We start from the raw sequence: 15,920 nt of genomic DNA on the forward strand, positions 1-15,920 counted from the left end.
AGTGTGTACCGTTGATGCAGCATTTCAGTTTATGCACTCTGCCACATCCGTCCTTTTGACCAGGCCGGATTTGTGAGACGCTGTTTAAATGCGCGCCCTGTCGCCCCATTCGAAATCGTTCCACGGTGATAAATAAGGTGGGCTTTCTCGATAGAGAGAAGGCGCGCAATGCTTGGCTGCTTTTCGCATGCGAGGAGACACTTTCGCTAAGCCTCGAAATGAACCCTAACCGCGGCATCGCCGGGCGTGGCCGGGCAGCTTCTTCAGAGCCCGCCAAGCGTTCCCGCCACACCCGCACCATGTCCAGCCACGGCGACACGTGCACAATGCCCCAGCTACATCCGGGTCCCCTGGCCGAGCTGCTCCCTGCTGGCACCATCGTCCGCAGGCCTCCGGCCAAGCTGGTGCAACTGGTGGCGCAGGCGATTCATGAAAGCCCGATAAAGGCGCTGCGTGTACGGCACGTGTACGAGGCGTTGAAGTAAGTCCCTCACTTTCTTTTTTCGGGGGAGGGTGTTGTGAAGACCTCCTGCTATATTGCGATCAGCGGCTGCAGTAACGTTACTTGTGATTCAGGAAGAGCCGGCTTGACCTCCTGGTGTATACCAGTCTATGGTCGACAGTGGTTGGGCAGATGGTTCTTGATAATCACAAAGTGAACAACGGACAGAAAAGCGTTAGGGTGCTTGCCAATGTTTCGACAAAAGGACTTGGCTTCGTCTGGGCGAAGACAAGTTTTCTTGTCGAAACGATGGCAAGCACCCAGAGCCTTTGTCCTCCACCGTTCACTTTATGATAGGCGTATACCACAGCATAAAGGACCGTGTCATGAGCAATCGTCTTGTTCTGTATTTGGTAATAATGAACGGTGTGTGGTCTTGCCTAACCTTTTTGTCTTAGCTCTCCCTTTAAAGCGTCTTTAGCGCAACCAGCGTGAAATGTAAGCTCAAGCAAGCTTTGGGTTCGGAAGCCCAAGTGTTTGGCTAGCCTTCTCTTCATGCACAGACATAGGTACGAGAATATCGGCACTAGCTGTGTTCTCGTCTAAGACCCCGTTAAATGATAGCGCGCCAACCCACGTTATGGAGCCGAGTATCTCATGCTACACAAAGTTGAAACTACTGCCTTAGACTCTAAAGAAAAGGGAGTGAAAATGGAGTAGGCTTCTCTTTAGGGCACACAGGCAAGGACACTTTATCGCGCAACAAATTTTTGTCCTCTAGGGCACTCCTATTTACAAAAAGATTGGTGCGGTAAAAAACCGCTTACTCCCTTCTTACTTTCATATAGGTGTATTCATGTGTAGAGTGTGTAAAACCTAACTCTCGTCTTTAGCAGCAGCGCGAAGCATATGTAGAGAAAGTCAAAATGTGATTAGCTGCGATTAGCGCTTCAGGTTTTAGTCTTTGTATGCGAGGCGCAGTTGCAGCGAGTCCTGACCTACTGACCACAGGGAATTCCCTCGTATGCGGGATGCACAGGGTTTGAATCTTGGTACCAGCGAGGGCTCAAGCGGTTTTCTACTGACTACGGCTCTCGCATGGGTGGAGCATTTGGATAACGTAGCAGACATGTCCGCTTATGTTCGCGCTGGTTGGTTGGAGCCCCAAATACGCATCTAGGTTCTGTGTGACCACGGATCTGACCTGCCTTTCCTGTCACGCCATTTGGGCTGAAAGCGCGTGTCACGTACACACGAAGAGACGAACATTAGCTGATACTGAAAGCAATATTTTAATGAACTTATTTCGGTTACATGACTATGGCTGCTACCGTGACTGCTTGCTGCACGGTCACTTGGCTTATGACAACGTGGCCCATTTGCAAGAACCACACTCTGGTCATAGTTGCCAGCACTAGACTACACTGCAAACACCACACCGCGTTTGCTGTCGAGTAAATAACCGTAATCTAAGTGTGAATATGACAAAAGTTGTCCTGTAGGGTTAAATACTGAGGGATTTCCAAAACGCGGAACCAACGGCTGTGTTTGACTGAAACGGTTTGGGAGCATCTACGCAACTAGCGAGATGCGAGGCAGCGATGACACCGTCTGTCCCTTTTATCAGAAAAAAAAAGACATAGCCTGTGTACGCCATGCTCAGTGTGCGCCAGCTTCGGAGTATAGAGGCATGCTCGAGTGTGTGTATTGTCATTGAGAAACTGCAGTCCCCGGTTGAATGTTCCCGTGAGTGTCTTTGACGATGTTCTCGCTCTTTTTTGTTTGTTCCCCCAATTTGCAGGAAGAGATATCCATATTTCATGTTTATGGATAAGAAGGAGCAGACTACTTGGGAGGTGAGCGAAGCTCCGAGACTGATTCAAAGATCTTCACTGATATGTGGTGTTCCAATTGGGCACTTAAACTCCCTTGGACTTCCTGGGTACATTTGAGACGTCCTCCAGACGTTCAGTGGAGTTTTAGTGCCCATTGGATTTGCCAGAATTTTTCAGTTGAGAGGGCGGAGAGCTGTCACTCTCCTTGGAAGATAGTACTTGACAAAAAAAAACAACTTCGGGGTAAGAAAAGGAAAAGTGCACAAACACGGAAATAACAATACCATTAGATATATTCCATTATATTTTAAGTATGACGCGAAGAACGGTGCTTTGTAGATAGCTAAGAAAGAAGTTTAACGCTTGGTTTGTGTACACGTACGAGCCGTAAGAAATTCGCAGCAAATTCCCACTCGATGATCACAACGTGCGGTACCTCTTGGGACTGAGCTTGAAAAGAATATTAAAGGGACATTGGGAGCCACTCAGCACATTTTGGGTTCTTAGTGACAATAGTTTATTTGCTTTTTCGTCGCTATACTGAAGTTTGTTGGAGCAAATGCAGCCCAAGACACATTGAGATAAGTGGATTAAAGAATGAAACTTTTTTTTTCGCCAATCCATTCGAACTGGTAATGGCAGTGATGAACAAAACTTCACGATCGCCTGCTAGATGTGAACGAGTGTTTCGCATACAGTCGAGAGACCTCGAAAACAAAAAGTGCTGACATCATTTGAAAAATGGCCGATGTCGGCGACATCTGAATTTCACTTTTTATCTTTCTTATCTAACAAAGACTCCTTTTCCAGTTAAAGCAGCCTATTTTTCAATAGAATGGGGTTTTCTATAGATACAGATCATCTTAGTTCGTCCGTTGATTACACGAGGAATGAATAGCTGGGTGTCATACTGCTGGTACAGTCACGAGTAAAAAAGATTAGTACAGTGCGCTGAAAAGGAAACTGGTCGAGCCGGTACTCGAAGCGCTGAACTTGGGTCGTGAGCCGGGCGCGCTACCCTTGGACCAGTAAGAAAAATTCGTCCGACTTGGTTTAAGGGGGGCCTTGTGTGTCTTGAGGTAAATCAGGAATTTAAAAAACTGCAATAAAACAAGTAAGGTTACTGCTTCACCATTGCTAAACCCAAAATATTGCGCGAAAGCAGTTTCCTGAAGGTGGACACCACGGCCACGTACCTCAAAGCACAATAGAGGTATCCACTGACCCAGGGAGTCAGTTACACATGCTACTGAAGAGGGTTCACACACGTAGACTGAGGAGACACATCCAGAGAATTTAAAAAATGATATAAGGAACAGTGACAGTATTTTCAAAGTGAAATGCAAGAAGGGCCCCAGGCCCCGTATGGCAGAGCTGTGTCCCCGATTTTTTTTTTTTTTTTTTTTTGCAGTGGGCTTAAGATTAGCTAATGATGATGATTGCCCTCTGGATATTATACAAATATCTACACTACCTAGTAGGAAAAGGTCAAAACACGTGACCTTATGCTGCTGTTGCAGAAGACTTCCGGAAAAATTGAGCTATCGCGTACCCTTCAAGAGAGCAATGTCGAGCATGACGGCAGGCCTCTCTTGCAGACCATGAGTCCCCTGCTCCGCTCACACTGTGCAGTCTCCTTCCTCTGTTCAGAATGCACAGAGCCATTTGAAACGCGTGGTGAATTGGATTGCTTTTTTGTTTTTTGCGGACTTGACTGTCGTCCTTTTGGCTGTCGTAGTTTCCGCAGAGTCCACAGACGTCACCTAATGCAAAACACTACTGCGCACGGACAGCCTCCGCCTCCTAACATCCACCCAGAAAGCTACGCAGTTGTTATACAGTATGGTTTGGTTTTATGGTTTATGGGGGTTTAACGTCCCAAAGCGACTCAGGCTATGAGAGACGCCGTAGTGAAGGGCTCCGGAAATTTCGACCACCTGGGGTTCTTTAATGTGCACTGACATCGCACAGCACACTGTTATACAGGATGGTTCGCCTAAGCCATTACACAATATTTTTTCAATATGCTTTTTGAGTCAGAAGAGTATCTCGCCTTAGTAATGTCAGCGTTGTAGTACCCTAGAATACAGCTAAGACGTGCTAACTATTAGCCTGGTTAACTAATACTGTCACGTAGGCTCTTTGCATAGGTAAACAGCCTTGCAAGTAGATCAAGGACTAAGCCCGAAGAATTAGCCACCGCAGCGGTCCGCAAGAGCGGCAGAGAAGAGAGCACGAGCCGCGCACTTCTTCTTTTCCTCAGTAGACATGGCACATACCCACGCGGCGGGGGGATTGGCCAAGGTGTAGTGGCATAAGCAAAGAAAATTCCTTAGGAGATTACGACAAAATTTTACCACCAAGCGTGAATTTTGGAAATTTTATCAATAAAAACGACAGAAGAATATTTAAAGTTAAATAACAGACAGAATTCTGGTGAAAACAGAAGAGCTCGAAGAATATTAAAAGAATCTCCGAAATCCTCGTTGTCCCCCTCAGCGCTGGTGGCAATATTGAATATTTACTTGTTTAAGAGTTGCAGTTCGGCTTGTTAATTATTGCGAAGTGTGTAGCCCACCGTAAGTAATATGATTATCAGTTTCTAGAATTATGAAAGCGCTGTTACTCTCGGCGCTGCCTCCCCAACAAATGTTGGCTACATTGCGCGAAATACATGCGCTTTCGAGAAGCTTGCTGGCAAAACAACCTGTCTAGTGCACGTAACACTTCGAAAGAGCCAAAATTTCTTAGGCCACAGTGGCGAGGGTAGCCGTTTTTTCATCATTCTTAAAACTGATATGGATATTACGGTGGACTACACACCTTTGAATGATTAATGAGCCTAACAGCAACAGTCAATATGTTAACCATTCAATACTAGTTAACCATTCGGCTAGTTAGCACGTCTTAGCTGTATTCTGTCGTACTGCATCGCTGGCAATGTTACGCCAAAAAAATCATTCTAACTCAAAAAGCCTATATTAAAAATGGTGTAGAATGTTAGGTGAAAATGTGCACAACAAAAGTATGCAGTAGACATACGTGCAGTTACAACAGTATTGCATCCGTACACGAGAACGTCACCAAGTAGACTAATTGATATACTCTACTGGTCCGCAAAGCATGGTAGTCTACACCGCTGTATATAAAATTGGGAACTTTGCGCTGTAGCGGAGAAGTTTTGTAAATACACCGCCAGTGGATGCTGACTGTCAATTGTTCCAAGATTTAGTGTACAGGCTCCTATATTTGGGCGTTTGTTTTCCCTGCACCGCTCACAACTGTATTGGCTAAGCACGATCACCTGATTGAAAAGCATCCATGTGCAGCCCATTCGCGCAGCTAGTGTTCTGGTGCTTTGCGGCATTTTATTTTGACCGAGTGCTCATGGTCTGTGAAAAAAATTGTTCTTGTCAATAACGTGTAAATCCGTCACAAGTTTTCGCTATTTCTTGAAAGAAATTGTGATTTGTGGTGTTTGTAACAGATGGCGCCACCGATCCACTTGGTGAGTATTTTGTTCGTATCTCATCTAGACGGGCCTTGGTGCAGCCGACGCAATGCTAGCAAGCTCCATTGTTCAGCGAAACAGTAATCTGTTTAGACTAAAGCGAGTTCGACAAACAGAATCAAGCGGATAGAAAGTGCACTCGCTCTAACCACTGTACCAAGTCCGCCTCCTGCCTGAGGGTTTGAGGGTTTCCCTGATGGATTCGATGCTTGGGAAAGAAAATATGTTTGATCTACGCGCAAAGTCTAGAAACCTATATATTAACTCCACCTGTTCCTACTTGTTCCTGTTCTGCAGGGTTCGGAGTCAAGGCCCAGCAGCAGGCTGTCATCATCCAGCCAGTCTTTGTTGGTGCACACTCCATTGCCATCGTTCATTGGCAGTCCGGGAAGGCAGCTGGGCCACATGGAGCCGCAGCTCCATCCTCTGGTGGAATGGGAGCTGAAAACAGAACGCTTCGCCACGCCACCTTCACCTTCGATTTACCTGAATACGGAGCAGGAGAGGAAGCCGAAACCGGTGTATTCATGTGAGTTTCCGTGATGGGAGTTACCCTCCTGAACTTAAAATCTATGCACAATTACGTCTGTATGGGAGTAAAAAAGAAGTAAGCTGTCCTCTAAGGCTCTCCCTTTACAAAAGAGAGTGCGTTGAGGGCAGCTTATTGTTTTTTTAATCATTTCGTATTTAGAGTGATAGCCGAAGAAACCCATCACGTTCGTTGAGTGGCTTTGGCATTCCGCTGCTCATCCCAAGGTAACGGGAAAGAATCCCTTCCACGACGCGTCCTCATGCCGGTGGAGGTGAGATGCAACAACAATAGAAAGCATCTGATGTGTTGTGCAATTTATGTGCGCCTTAAAGAATCCGAGGTTGTCTAAAAAAATACGTCGCCATCCACTACGGCATCCCTTCCCTCATAGCCCGTGTGTCTATGAGGCGCGTTAAGCTCCGCATACTGCTAGCGAATGGGCGCCACAATTATTCCGGCCGGCTCTATACTGGGTGTTCCAAAAATTTTCAAAAATTGGTTTTTGGAGGAAAAATGTGCCTTTTGCGGCATAGTAATACCAGTGTTGGCGGCACTAGAAAATCTGGGAGTCGTCTTAAGTAGTAAGGTGGCTAACTAAATTTTATAATGAACTTTTTAACTATCAGAGTTAGGAGCCCAATTGCAATTTGAGATCTGTAACCGGTCGTTAGTTATAGTCATTTCAGTTTTTGGAATTCATACAGTACTATTAGCCTTGGCGCTGTGGCTCGAAAATGGTTTGCTTTTTCGACTAGTTACGTGCACTGGAGAAGGTGCACTGAAAAACGTCTATGACGTTTTTTGCATACATCCAATATATGTTTTTTGCAAGCAGAGATGTATTAGCGGAGACGTATAACAGTTTACCGAGGCCTCCTGCCCAAGCGCAGTGGCACCTCCTGGCCGCATGAAAGTTACTACGCGACGAGCATCCGGTAAACCTGTATACGTCCCCGCTAATACGTATACGGCACGCGAAAAACGTCTTTTCTCGAGACGCCCCGCAACGCAGGCAACTTATACGGACGCGCCGATTATGCATACCACGCGCCGCTGCTGCGCTAAAGGTTATAGCTTTGGCTGTGCCATCGGCCGAAGACTTCCAGTAGTTCTTGCAAGAACGATCGGGACTTGTGTGGTACACACTGTGTAATAGCGTGAGTGACGAGGGCCTCTCTCCTATCTATATATACATATAGCGGTGGATCATATTCTGCGGGTTTCTCTATCATCTGATTGATAGTGTGAATATGTTCTACAGTCGAGTATCCTTTACAAAAGCCTGCCTAATCTATAGGCTGGTTGAAGTGCAAGGTTGTCCGGATTCTATTTGTGATTACCTTAGTAAATACCTTGCAGGCAACGGAGTGTAAGCTGATAGGTCTGTAATTTTTCAAGTCCTTGGCGTCTCCTTTCTTATCACTTAAGATAATGTTATCGCTTTTGCAACGCTTTTGCAAAGGTCATAAGGAATTGCGTATACAAAGTGACTAGTTTTTCTACCACAATCTTCCCTCCGTTCTTTTGGCCTGTTATAGAGGTGTGCGCTGATCTGCATTACTGAGGTGGCGCGTGTCACGACTTTTAGCGGCAGCATAGGTTCGCATATGCGCAGGTTAAGCACAGGCACCCAAGTACAGAGAAGGGCCATTTGACTTTAGTTGAGATCGGTTGCCAAGATGCAAGTACTGCGAACGAACTTTAAACTTTTTTGCCTCCTTGTGGCTTCTTCTGGCTCCTTCTGCCATCAAGCACAAGGAGCGCCATAAGCAACTGATGCCGTTTGAAGGAAAACTGGCAGAAGGAACTCAAGATTACCTATGTAAAGCGTGAGCTTTGGTCCAATGTAATAACTTGAGATGGGACTTAAGACTACTGTAGTGCTTTGAATGTGTAAACATTTGTCTATAATTGTTGGTTGCTATCGTTGACTTTTGTTTCCTATTTAATAACGAGTACAAATACCTCAAATACCTTTATGTTGAAGATTTCTGCGGTAAATGTCTTTAGGTTGAAAGACTTTAGAGTGAAACCCTTCGGTTCAAAAGCATTTAGGCTAAAAGCCTTTGTCCTACTGGCCTTCACCATATTGGCCATTGGTCCCTATGTATACAATGGATCCTCTGTTGACTCTGTATTGGTTGCTATGCAGGTGTGCTGATGTCGTCATTGAGGTTTTTGGGGCCATTTCATATGGGCAACAACTCCGGGTTTCGTTGCAAATGAGTAGTATAATGCTCTCGCATTAATATTTCGGTTCATTCTGTTCTAAAGGTAATTTTGGGAAGAACAGGTTGCAGAAGCGCACCTCGTCAGGCGACGAACTCCATTTGTTGTCACGTGTTTTTTTTTCCAGTTTTTACCGCTACCGCTCCAACCGCTGCTTACGACGCAGCAAAGCGGGAGGCTTCGTTCTCGTCATTGCGTTCTCATGCAAATTTTTAACAGCTATTTCAGTTAATTGTGTTTGATCTACACCGCTCAATTTACCACCTCTCCCTTGGTGTGATGCATCCCAGGGTCCAGAGGCTGTTACGACCTCTACGGACATCAGAGCCAGGGCTACTCGGACGAGGTCAGCACGGCCACGGACACAGACCTGTTGAACGAACCGCTGCCATCGCTGCCTTATCTTTGCTCGCCACGACTTACGCACGACACGCCGGTGGAACCTACCAGCAGGGGCTACGGCCATCCTTCGCCACACCAGGAGCCGCAGCTGCCTCTTACACTGGAACAGCATTCTCGACCGGAACTCTCTTTTGCTCGTCAGCAAGTTCAGCCAGAGCAAGAGGCAATGATGCCTCAGCAGCAATTCCTTCCGCGACCGGAACTGTCAAATTCGCGAGAGGGAACCCTGCCGCATCCGGAGCTGCCTCTGCCCCCGCAGTTCCCGTGGCCACCGCAAGGGCCCTCACTGCCACGAGGGCCCATTTTGCCCCCTCGACAAGAAGAGACCAGGCCATGGGGTACGGGACCGGGATTCTGGCCGCGATCTGGGCAGCTACAATTACCGGGGTGGCCATACGCAGGCGAGCCTGTGTTTGCGGCGATCGCCAACACTAGGAGGGCGGTTATGACGGACGACGGGACGTGGTACATCCTGGTGTATCCGGCGTTCCCCGAGAACGACGAATGCTCAGCCCAGGCCGTATGGCATTGGGAAGAAGGAATTACCGCGGGCGGCAACACTCCATGACCAAGCCTGCGGCACCTGCGGATAGCAGCCAGCACCTGGGCGACGGGCTGGCGCTTTCCCTACTCGGCTTCTTCCTCCATAGGATTGTTTTTAGAGGATGGCTTTCATGGAGTAACTGCGACCAGGGCAGTCATCTTATGAGTCGGCATTTGTTATTAGAGAGATTTAGCATAGCGGAGACGTCTTAGCGTAGACGTATACTGGCTTACCGGACACCTCCTGCTCACCAGCATTGGCACGGTGGAGCCAGGCAGGGCCACTGCGCATGCGCAGGCGGAGTCTTGTAAGCTGGTATACACCTGCGCTAGTAAGTCTCCACTAAGCTAAATCTCTCTATTAGCTTTCTAGACCACGCAAAAGAGAATGCGGGTGGTTTTTACATTTTTTTTATTTCCTAGCACTGGCAGAGACCAGTATCGTGTCCTCGTAGTACAAGTTAAAGTGGCGCTTAAAAGATGTGGCTTTTCAGGTTGCGTGTTCTTAGGACGTTCCTTAACACTTGGTCTCATAATCAGGGTACCAATCTTGCGGTCAGTCCGTGAGTGTCCGCGAAATTCAGGCGAACTATAACGTTTTAGACTCTGAACCCTTGGTGAATTGATGCGCCGTTCAAGAAACTGTGTAGTCGTTTAGGGCATTTTATAGCATCCCGGGGCGAAGCAAAATTTCGATGGTTGCGTCCCATTGCTGCTAGGCAATGGCAGCTTTTACATGTCTTAATTGTTCCTAGTATTTTTTGATGATGCTGCTGTGTGTTTAATTTTTCTTGCCAAGCATCAGGTGAATAATTTCTCTATCTGACCCTTAATGTCGTGTGCCTTATAACTCACTCTGCGGACAGCACCCGGTCGATATATGGCACCTTTCTAAAGGTAGAGCTGGCAGTAATCCACTCCAACCGCTAGTTAGGTGCGAGTTCAAAAGTGGTCATCGTTTGCAGTCGGGTGCTGAAATCTGCAATTTTTGGATTCCGGACTTGCTCTATTATTTGGTTCTATGTTGGGTTGTAGCTTAATGACCCCAGCTTATTTTTTTTTCAGTTGTCATGTTGGATGTTAATATTGTTCGCTGCCGTCTTTAATGCAACAGGTGTTTCAGAGAAGGTGATAACTATTTCTTTAAAATAAGGTTTTTGAGGTAACGAGAAGAAATTTGCGGCATAGTAATATGAGTGTTGGCGGAGGTCAAAAAACAGGCGAATCATCTTAACTAGCTAAGTGATCAACTTAATTAGAATACTTAACTTTTTAAATATTACCAACAGCACCTCATTGCAATTAGATATATGTTGCCAGCCGTTAGTAATAGCCATATCAGTCTTTGGAATTTCGAAAATGCCATTACTCTCACTGCTCTGGCACAACAAAATTCGGCAATTTTTACTAGTTGCAACCACTGGAAGGGTTGCTTTGCCTGCATACTTCTCGAAAGTGCACATATTTTAGCACGATGTAGCCAGATTTTGTCGTGCCAAAGCGGTGAGAGTAATGGCATTTTTGAAATTCTAAAAACTGATATGGCTATATTAACGGCTGGCTACAAATCTCTATTTGCAATCAGGTGCCTATTGCTAAAGGTTAGAAAGTTGACGATTAGAATTTAGTTAATCACTTAGCCAATTAAATGATTTGCCTGTTTTTTGACGTCCTCCGACGCTGGCATTACTATGCCGGAAAAGCTTCTGTTTACCTCAAAAACGCTGTTTTTACTCACTAGTGATCACCTTCCCTGAAACACCTGGTATGTTACTGGTCACATTTAGACCACCGAATTGTCTTGTTTCCTTTGTTCATTTGCTGTTGAGTGCTAGCCCTTTTGTCCATATTGGACCAGGCATGATCTCATTTTTTTTAATTTTCTGCAGTTTTTTACTGTACAGTTATTTGTGTGTAGTTTTGTATCTCTTATGCTTGGTTCATATCTGCTAAGCAAGGCCGGCGGAGCTCGTTTTCTGAATAAAATTTTAGAAGAAAAGTCAGTTTTCGATTTGTGAGCGACACATTGTGCGCGTACTCCAGGTGGTCTCAGCCGTTGTGCCACTTGAAAGGTCACCGTGTGACCTGTTCTTAACTTTTTGAACTGATAATTGCAATACGACCTTCAGACCTCTCCCTCTATGCTATGAGGAGTTGCGTATATTGGTGCAGAAATGGATTTTACGCAACTGACAGATGTTTCGCCCATTTCTGCGTACGCACCACGAAGTTCACTTAGATAACAATTAAGGTTATTTCTTATGTATAGCAGTAGAGGCCACACTTGTGTTGAAAAGCGGCCATTGTATACATGCATGACATGACATAACGTGCGCCATAATGGTGATTCACGCATAGCTTGGCCGTGCAGGCCAGAAGAAGCACTTCTTGCAGTGCTCCTGGTTCACAAAATGATGGCTGCTGTGATGTCAGTGCAAGCTTTATTACCGCACTGCCTACGGTCGTAGGACCGTAGGCAGTGCGGCTAGATTACACTTGCAGCATTGAAGAGAGGAGTGAGCAGAGAGAGAGAGACAAAAGGGTAGGTACAGTGTTTCTAAGAAGTCTACAAGCAATCGTGTCTGTTCCTGAGCCACGTAGTGTGGTTCGTTTTTGCGTAGCCAACGTTCGCACCTCAAATTTGAGCGGGACTCGAGCGCCCTCGCGACTCTGGCAAATATGAGGACTATGGTGGTGCAAAAGAGTACAAAGGCTTAACTTCATTGATTGATTGATTGATTGATTGAAAACTTTATTTGAACAATGGAAATTGCTGGAGCCCTGGGTGGTCTGCCTATTCCGGCAGCCCATTGGTCTGCGCCGCAGCGTGGGCCCTGCGAATCAGTCCTCTTTGCTGGTCGGTGTTCTCGCAGTGCAGAATGGCCTCCCACTGCTCCAAATTTTAATTCAGCAGTGTGTCTGTAGCAGGATTGAGTTGGCTTGCCCACACCATGTGAAAAGCTGTCGCTATTTCTCCACAGTGTGTACACTCTGGTTTGTAGAGTGAGGAATACCATTGGTGGAGTTACTTGAGTGTCTATTTGTAGTCTGCGAAAGGTATGTTATTCTTCTTTGTCTAGAGTTTTGTGAGGTGTGCGGTATGTCAGTCTGGCCTGTCTGCAGGCCTGTAGGTGTTCGGCGAAGCTGATTATGGGCTGTGTAATGTGTTCCTCTGGCTCTTCGACTAAGGAGGAATCCCGGTACAAGAGAGCTGGGTCTTGCCGATGGGCGGCATCATTCCCTCCCGTGTGGCCTGGAAACCATATGATTGATGCTTGATTACGAGGATGTTTGGCTAAGAGTGTGAGAACTGGGGCTATATTACACAACTCTCAAATAGCAAAGCTTTAAAAGCTTGTCAAAAACGGGTCAGTTAGCCTCGCTCCTCTTAGTCGGACGTGTGACCATATTGCTTTTTTCCTCATGGGTGGCTGCAGATTACGTCACGTATGTGGCAGAAGTGGTGACGTTGCACACGCAATTATGCAAGCGCAAATTGACAGTTTTTGTGACAGCCTCGAGGCGGTCAGTTTGACCGTTGTGTTTGTGACAGAAAATGGCGGCTGTGTACGCGGCGATACGAGTGAGGCGGCTGCGCCGGCGCGAGCAACGGCGAAAGAAAGCGCACGAAGACGTGTTTGACTTGCCGGACAAGCTGTTTCGACGCCTTTTTCGACTGGAGAAGGAGACTGGAGTGGCTGTGCGACGAGTTCACCCGCGATGAACTGGGAGGCGTGCTTGCGAGCGCGTTGTCCGTGCGGCCGCAGGTGCTATGTGCACTGCGGTTATGTGCCACGGGCGGATTTCGAACTGCCGTTGGTAACGAGGCGCACGTCGGCATCCGAGAACGGATGGTAAGCAAATGCGTGTGGCAGGTGTTTGAGGCAATCTGCGAAGTTAGCGTGCAGATAGGGTAGGCTCCCGCGGTCATCTCTGTGCCACAGCTACATATAAGTAAAACACGCTTATGGTGGCAAAGCACTTTAGTTTTCCCAGCAAATCGCACTTCGTGCTCGTCTTCTGTTTCTTAAGGGAAAAGAAACAAATAACCACACATCACATATTGCAACACCATACATTTTAGCATTTTTGTCATCGATCGAAAGAGCCGAGTAATACAGAGCTCAACAAGTTGTCTTCTTCAATTTCGTTCCGTGCTGTCCTTGCAAGTTTGCTCGGCAGGCACGTAGCCTTCACTGCATTTGTTCAAACTTTTCTGCGCACTTAAATCAACCGCACAGTAGCTTGATTTCATACGCCGCGTAAAAAACATTAACACGGCGTGGAATCGGCTGCTTTCGTGCAAACATGAAGGGAAAAAAATGGCTGTGGTTTAGCTCTGGTTCAACCTGGTCTAATTGCGAAACCTTAGATTTCGCCTTAGAATTTAAATGTTCCGAAGCAGTAGAGCAACTAGATTCAGATATAGACTGTTCGTCGATAACTTCCATGGCGAGACTGATCAACCAAAGCGTAGCGGACCGCTATATATCCCAGTGAAGCCACCAGAGAGCGAGCGCAAGGCGAGGAGATTGTCATATCAATGGAGCACCTGCTCGGCGCGGCGCCGGCTCGGGGGCCACGGCAAATGCGACGAGCGGGTCCCTTCTAGCTGCGGCGGGAAGCAAGCTGACGTCACGCGTCGTCATAGCAACGGAGAGAGGTGACGTCACAGTACTTGCCAAGTTGGTTTTTGGTTTGTTTTTTTTAGGGAAAGGAAATGGCGCAGTATCTGTCTCATATATCGTTGGACACCTGAACCGCGCCGTAAGGGAATGGATAAGGGAGGGAGTGAAAGAAGAAAGAAAGAGGTGCCGTAGTGGAGGGCTCCGGAATAATTTCGACCACCTGCGGATCTTTAACGTGCACTGACATCGCACAGCACACGGGCGCCTTACGTTTTTCCTCCATAAAAGCGCAGCCGCCGCGGTCGGGTTCGAACCCGGGAACTCCGGATCAGTAGCCGAGCGCCCTAATCACTGAGCCACCGCGGCGGGTGCCTGCCTCATTTGCCTGATTGCTGTTCTCGTTGGTCATTTTTTTGGCTAAGGGTGATATTCCTAATGTCATCATCATTATGATAAGTAAGTAGCAACTGGACAAACTTCTCTGTAAATTACGTACATCTAGCACAAATGCGTAGCACTATGGCTACCTCTGCCATACCTTTCTCGAACTGCTGGCCACAGCTTCCGCCGTTGCCCGTGGACTACGACCGGCGCGGCTGACGGATGCGCTTCGTGCAAAGAAACGGTGACTGTGAATGATCTGATCTGCGGCAGCAACAATTCGTTGAGAGATAACCAACACTCCATTCAGACTCACTCCCGAATCCGGCTTCACTCAAGGCCCACCCGCCTTGTCCTCCAGCACGGAAGTTGTGTCGTTCCCGGGTCTCGTCAATATACACACGGGGTGAGGACGTCGCCTCAACTTTGCGTCTTGCTTCTCGCAGCCCCCGGCGACTTGTGCACGGCGTCTTTTTTTTCCATGTAGCTCCATGAGCGGAGGTCGCGGTAGTTGCTCCGATAGCTAGGACCGGGCATTCTTAGCGGAGGTTAACTCCCCTCAGCTCGGGAAACTGCGATCAGCAAGTGACCCGTACGAAGACGTTTCTTTTTTTCACCCTCCTCACGTGTGTTGTTTCGCGAGAAATAACACCTCGTTCTGGGTGCATCTCCGAAGAAGTTAGGAGCGCCACTTTCCGTAGACCGGCGCAGTGTTTTCTCAACTTTCGCACCCGCTTGCGTAACATAGGCTCGATTGACGGAAAACTTCCTGAAAATCAACTAATCGACTAATCATCTAAGCGAAGCCGAATACCTGTTGCTTTGAAGGGACGAGGTGGTTGTGTCACGCAGTTGCGGCCTGAAGCTTCAGGATGGCGCCAAGTGCACCGGCAGTGAACCGCTTGCCTGTTTGCCCGTACAACTATAGAAAAAAAACTTCAAACTACAATGCAAAAACTACAATGTTCAAGCTGTACAATGCAAAAACGGAAAGTTTTCTGAGCATTGCCGCTGTGATGACGGCTGAAATCCTGCGGCAAATGATTACGAGAATCTTTGTAAAAGGAAGCAGTAATTCAGCTTACAGCCGACGTTGTGGGCTGAGTTAGAGCGTCTTGTTTTCCTATATTTGTCCTTTCTTTTTTTTAGGGGAAGCGTTGCATTGATAATAATAATAATAATTGGTTTTTGAGGAAAGGAAATGGCGCAGTATCTGTCTGATATACCGTTGGACACCTGAACCGCGCCGTAAGAAAAGGGATAAAGCAGGGAGTGACAGAAGAAAGGAAGGAAGAGGTGCCGTAGTGGAGGGCTCCGGAATAAGTTGCATTGCCAATGCTGCCATCTCGTGTTTACGTTTTGTTTTACGTAAGACGAAGTTTTACGTCGTATTACGCTATGCATATTTATGCTTGTG

The 15,920-nt window shown here is 47.1% G+C and overlaps 1 protein-coding gene across 1 annotated transcript in view; it reads left to right on the forward strand.

Moving 5' to 3' along the window:
- LOC144115711 (uncharacterized) overlaps positions 1 to 11,493 on the forward strand; it is a 45,977-nt gene extending 34,484 nt beyond the window's left edge. Inside the window, exons 5-8 of the mRNA XM_077650183.1 lie at positions 259 to 481; positions 2,244 to 2,298; positions 6,086 to 6,317; positions 8,840 to 11,493. Coding sequence (XP_077506309.1) covers positions 259 to 481; positions 2,244 to 2,298; positions 6,086 to 6,317; positions 8,840 to 9,519 — 1,190 coding nt within the window. The 3' untranslated portion in view covers positions 9,520 to 11,493. The remainder of the gene's footprint in view (positions 1 to 258; positions 482 to 2,243; positions 2,299 to 6,085; positions 6,318 to 8,839) is intronic.
- The last annotated feature ends 4,427 nt before the right edge of the window (positions 11,494 to 15,920 follow it).

Source organism: Amblyomma americanum, chromosome 1, assembly GCF_052857255.1.
Source record: "Amblyomma americanum isolate KBUSLIRL-KWMA chromosome 1, ASM5285725v1, whole genome shotgun sequence".
Classification (NCBI taxonomy): Eukaryota; Metazoa; Arthropoda; class Arachnida; order Ixodida; family Ixodidae; genus Amblyomma; species Amblyomma americanum.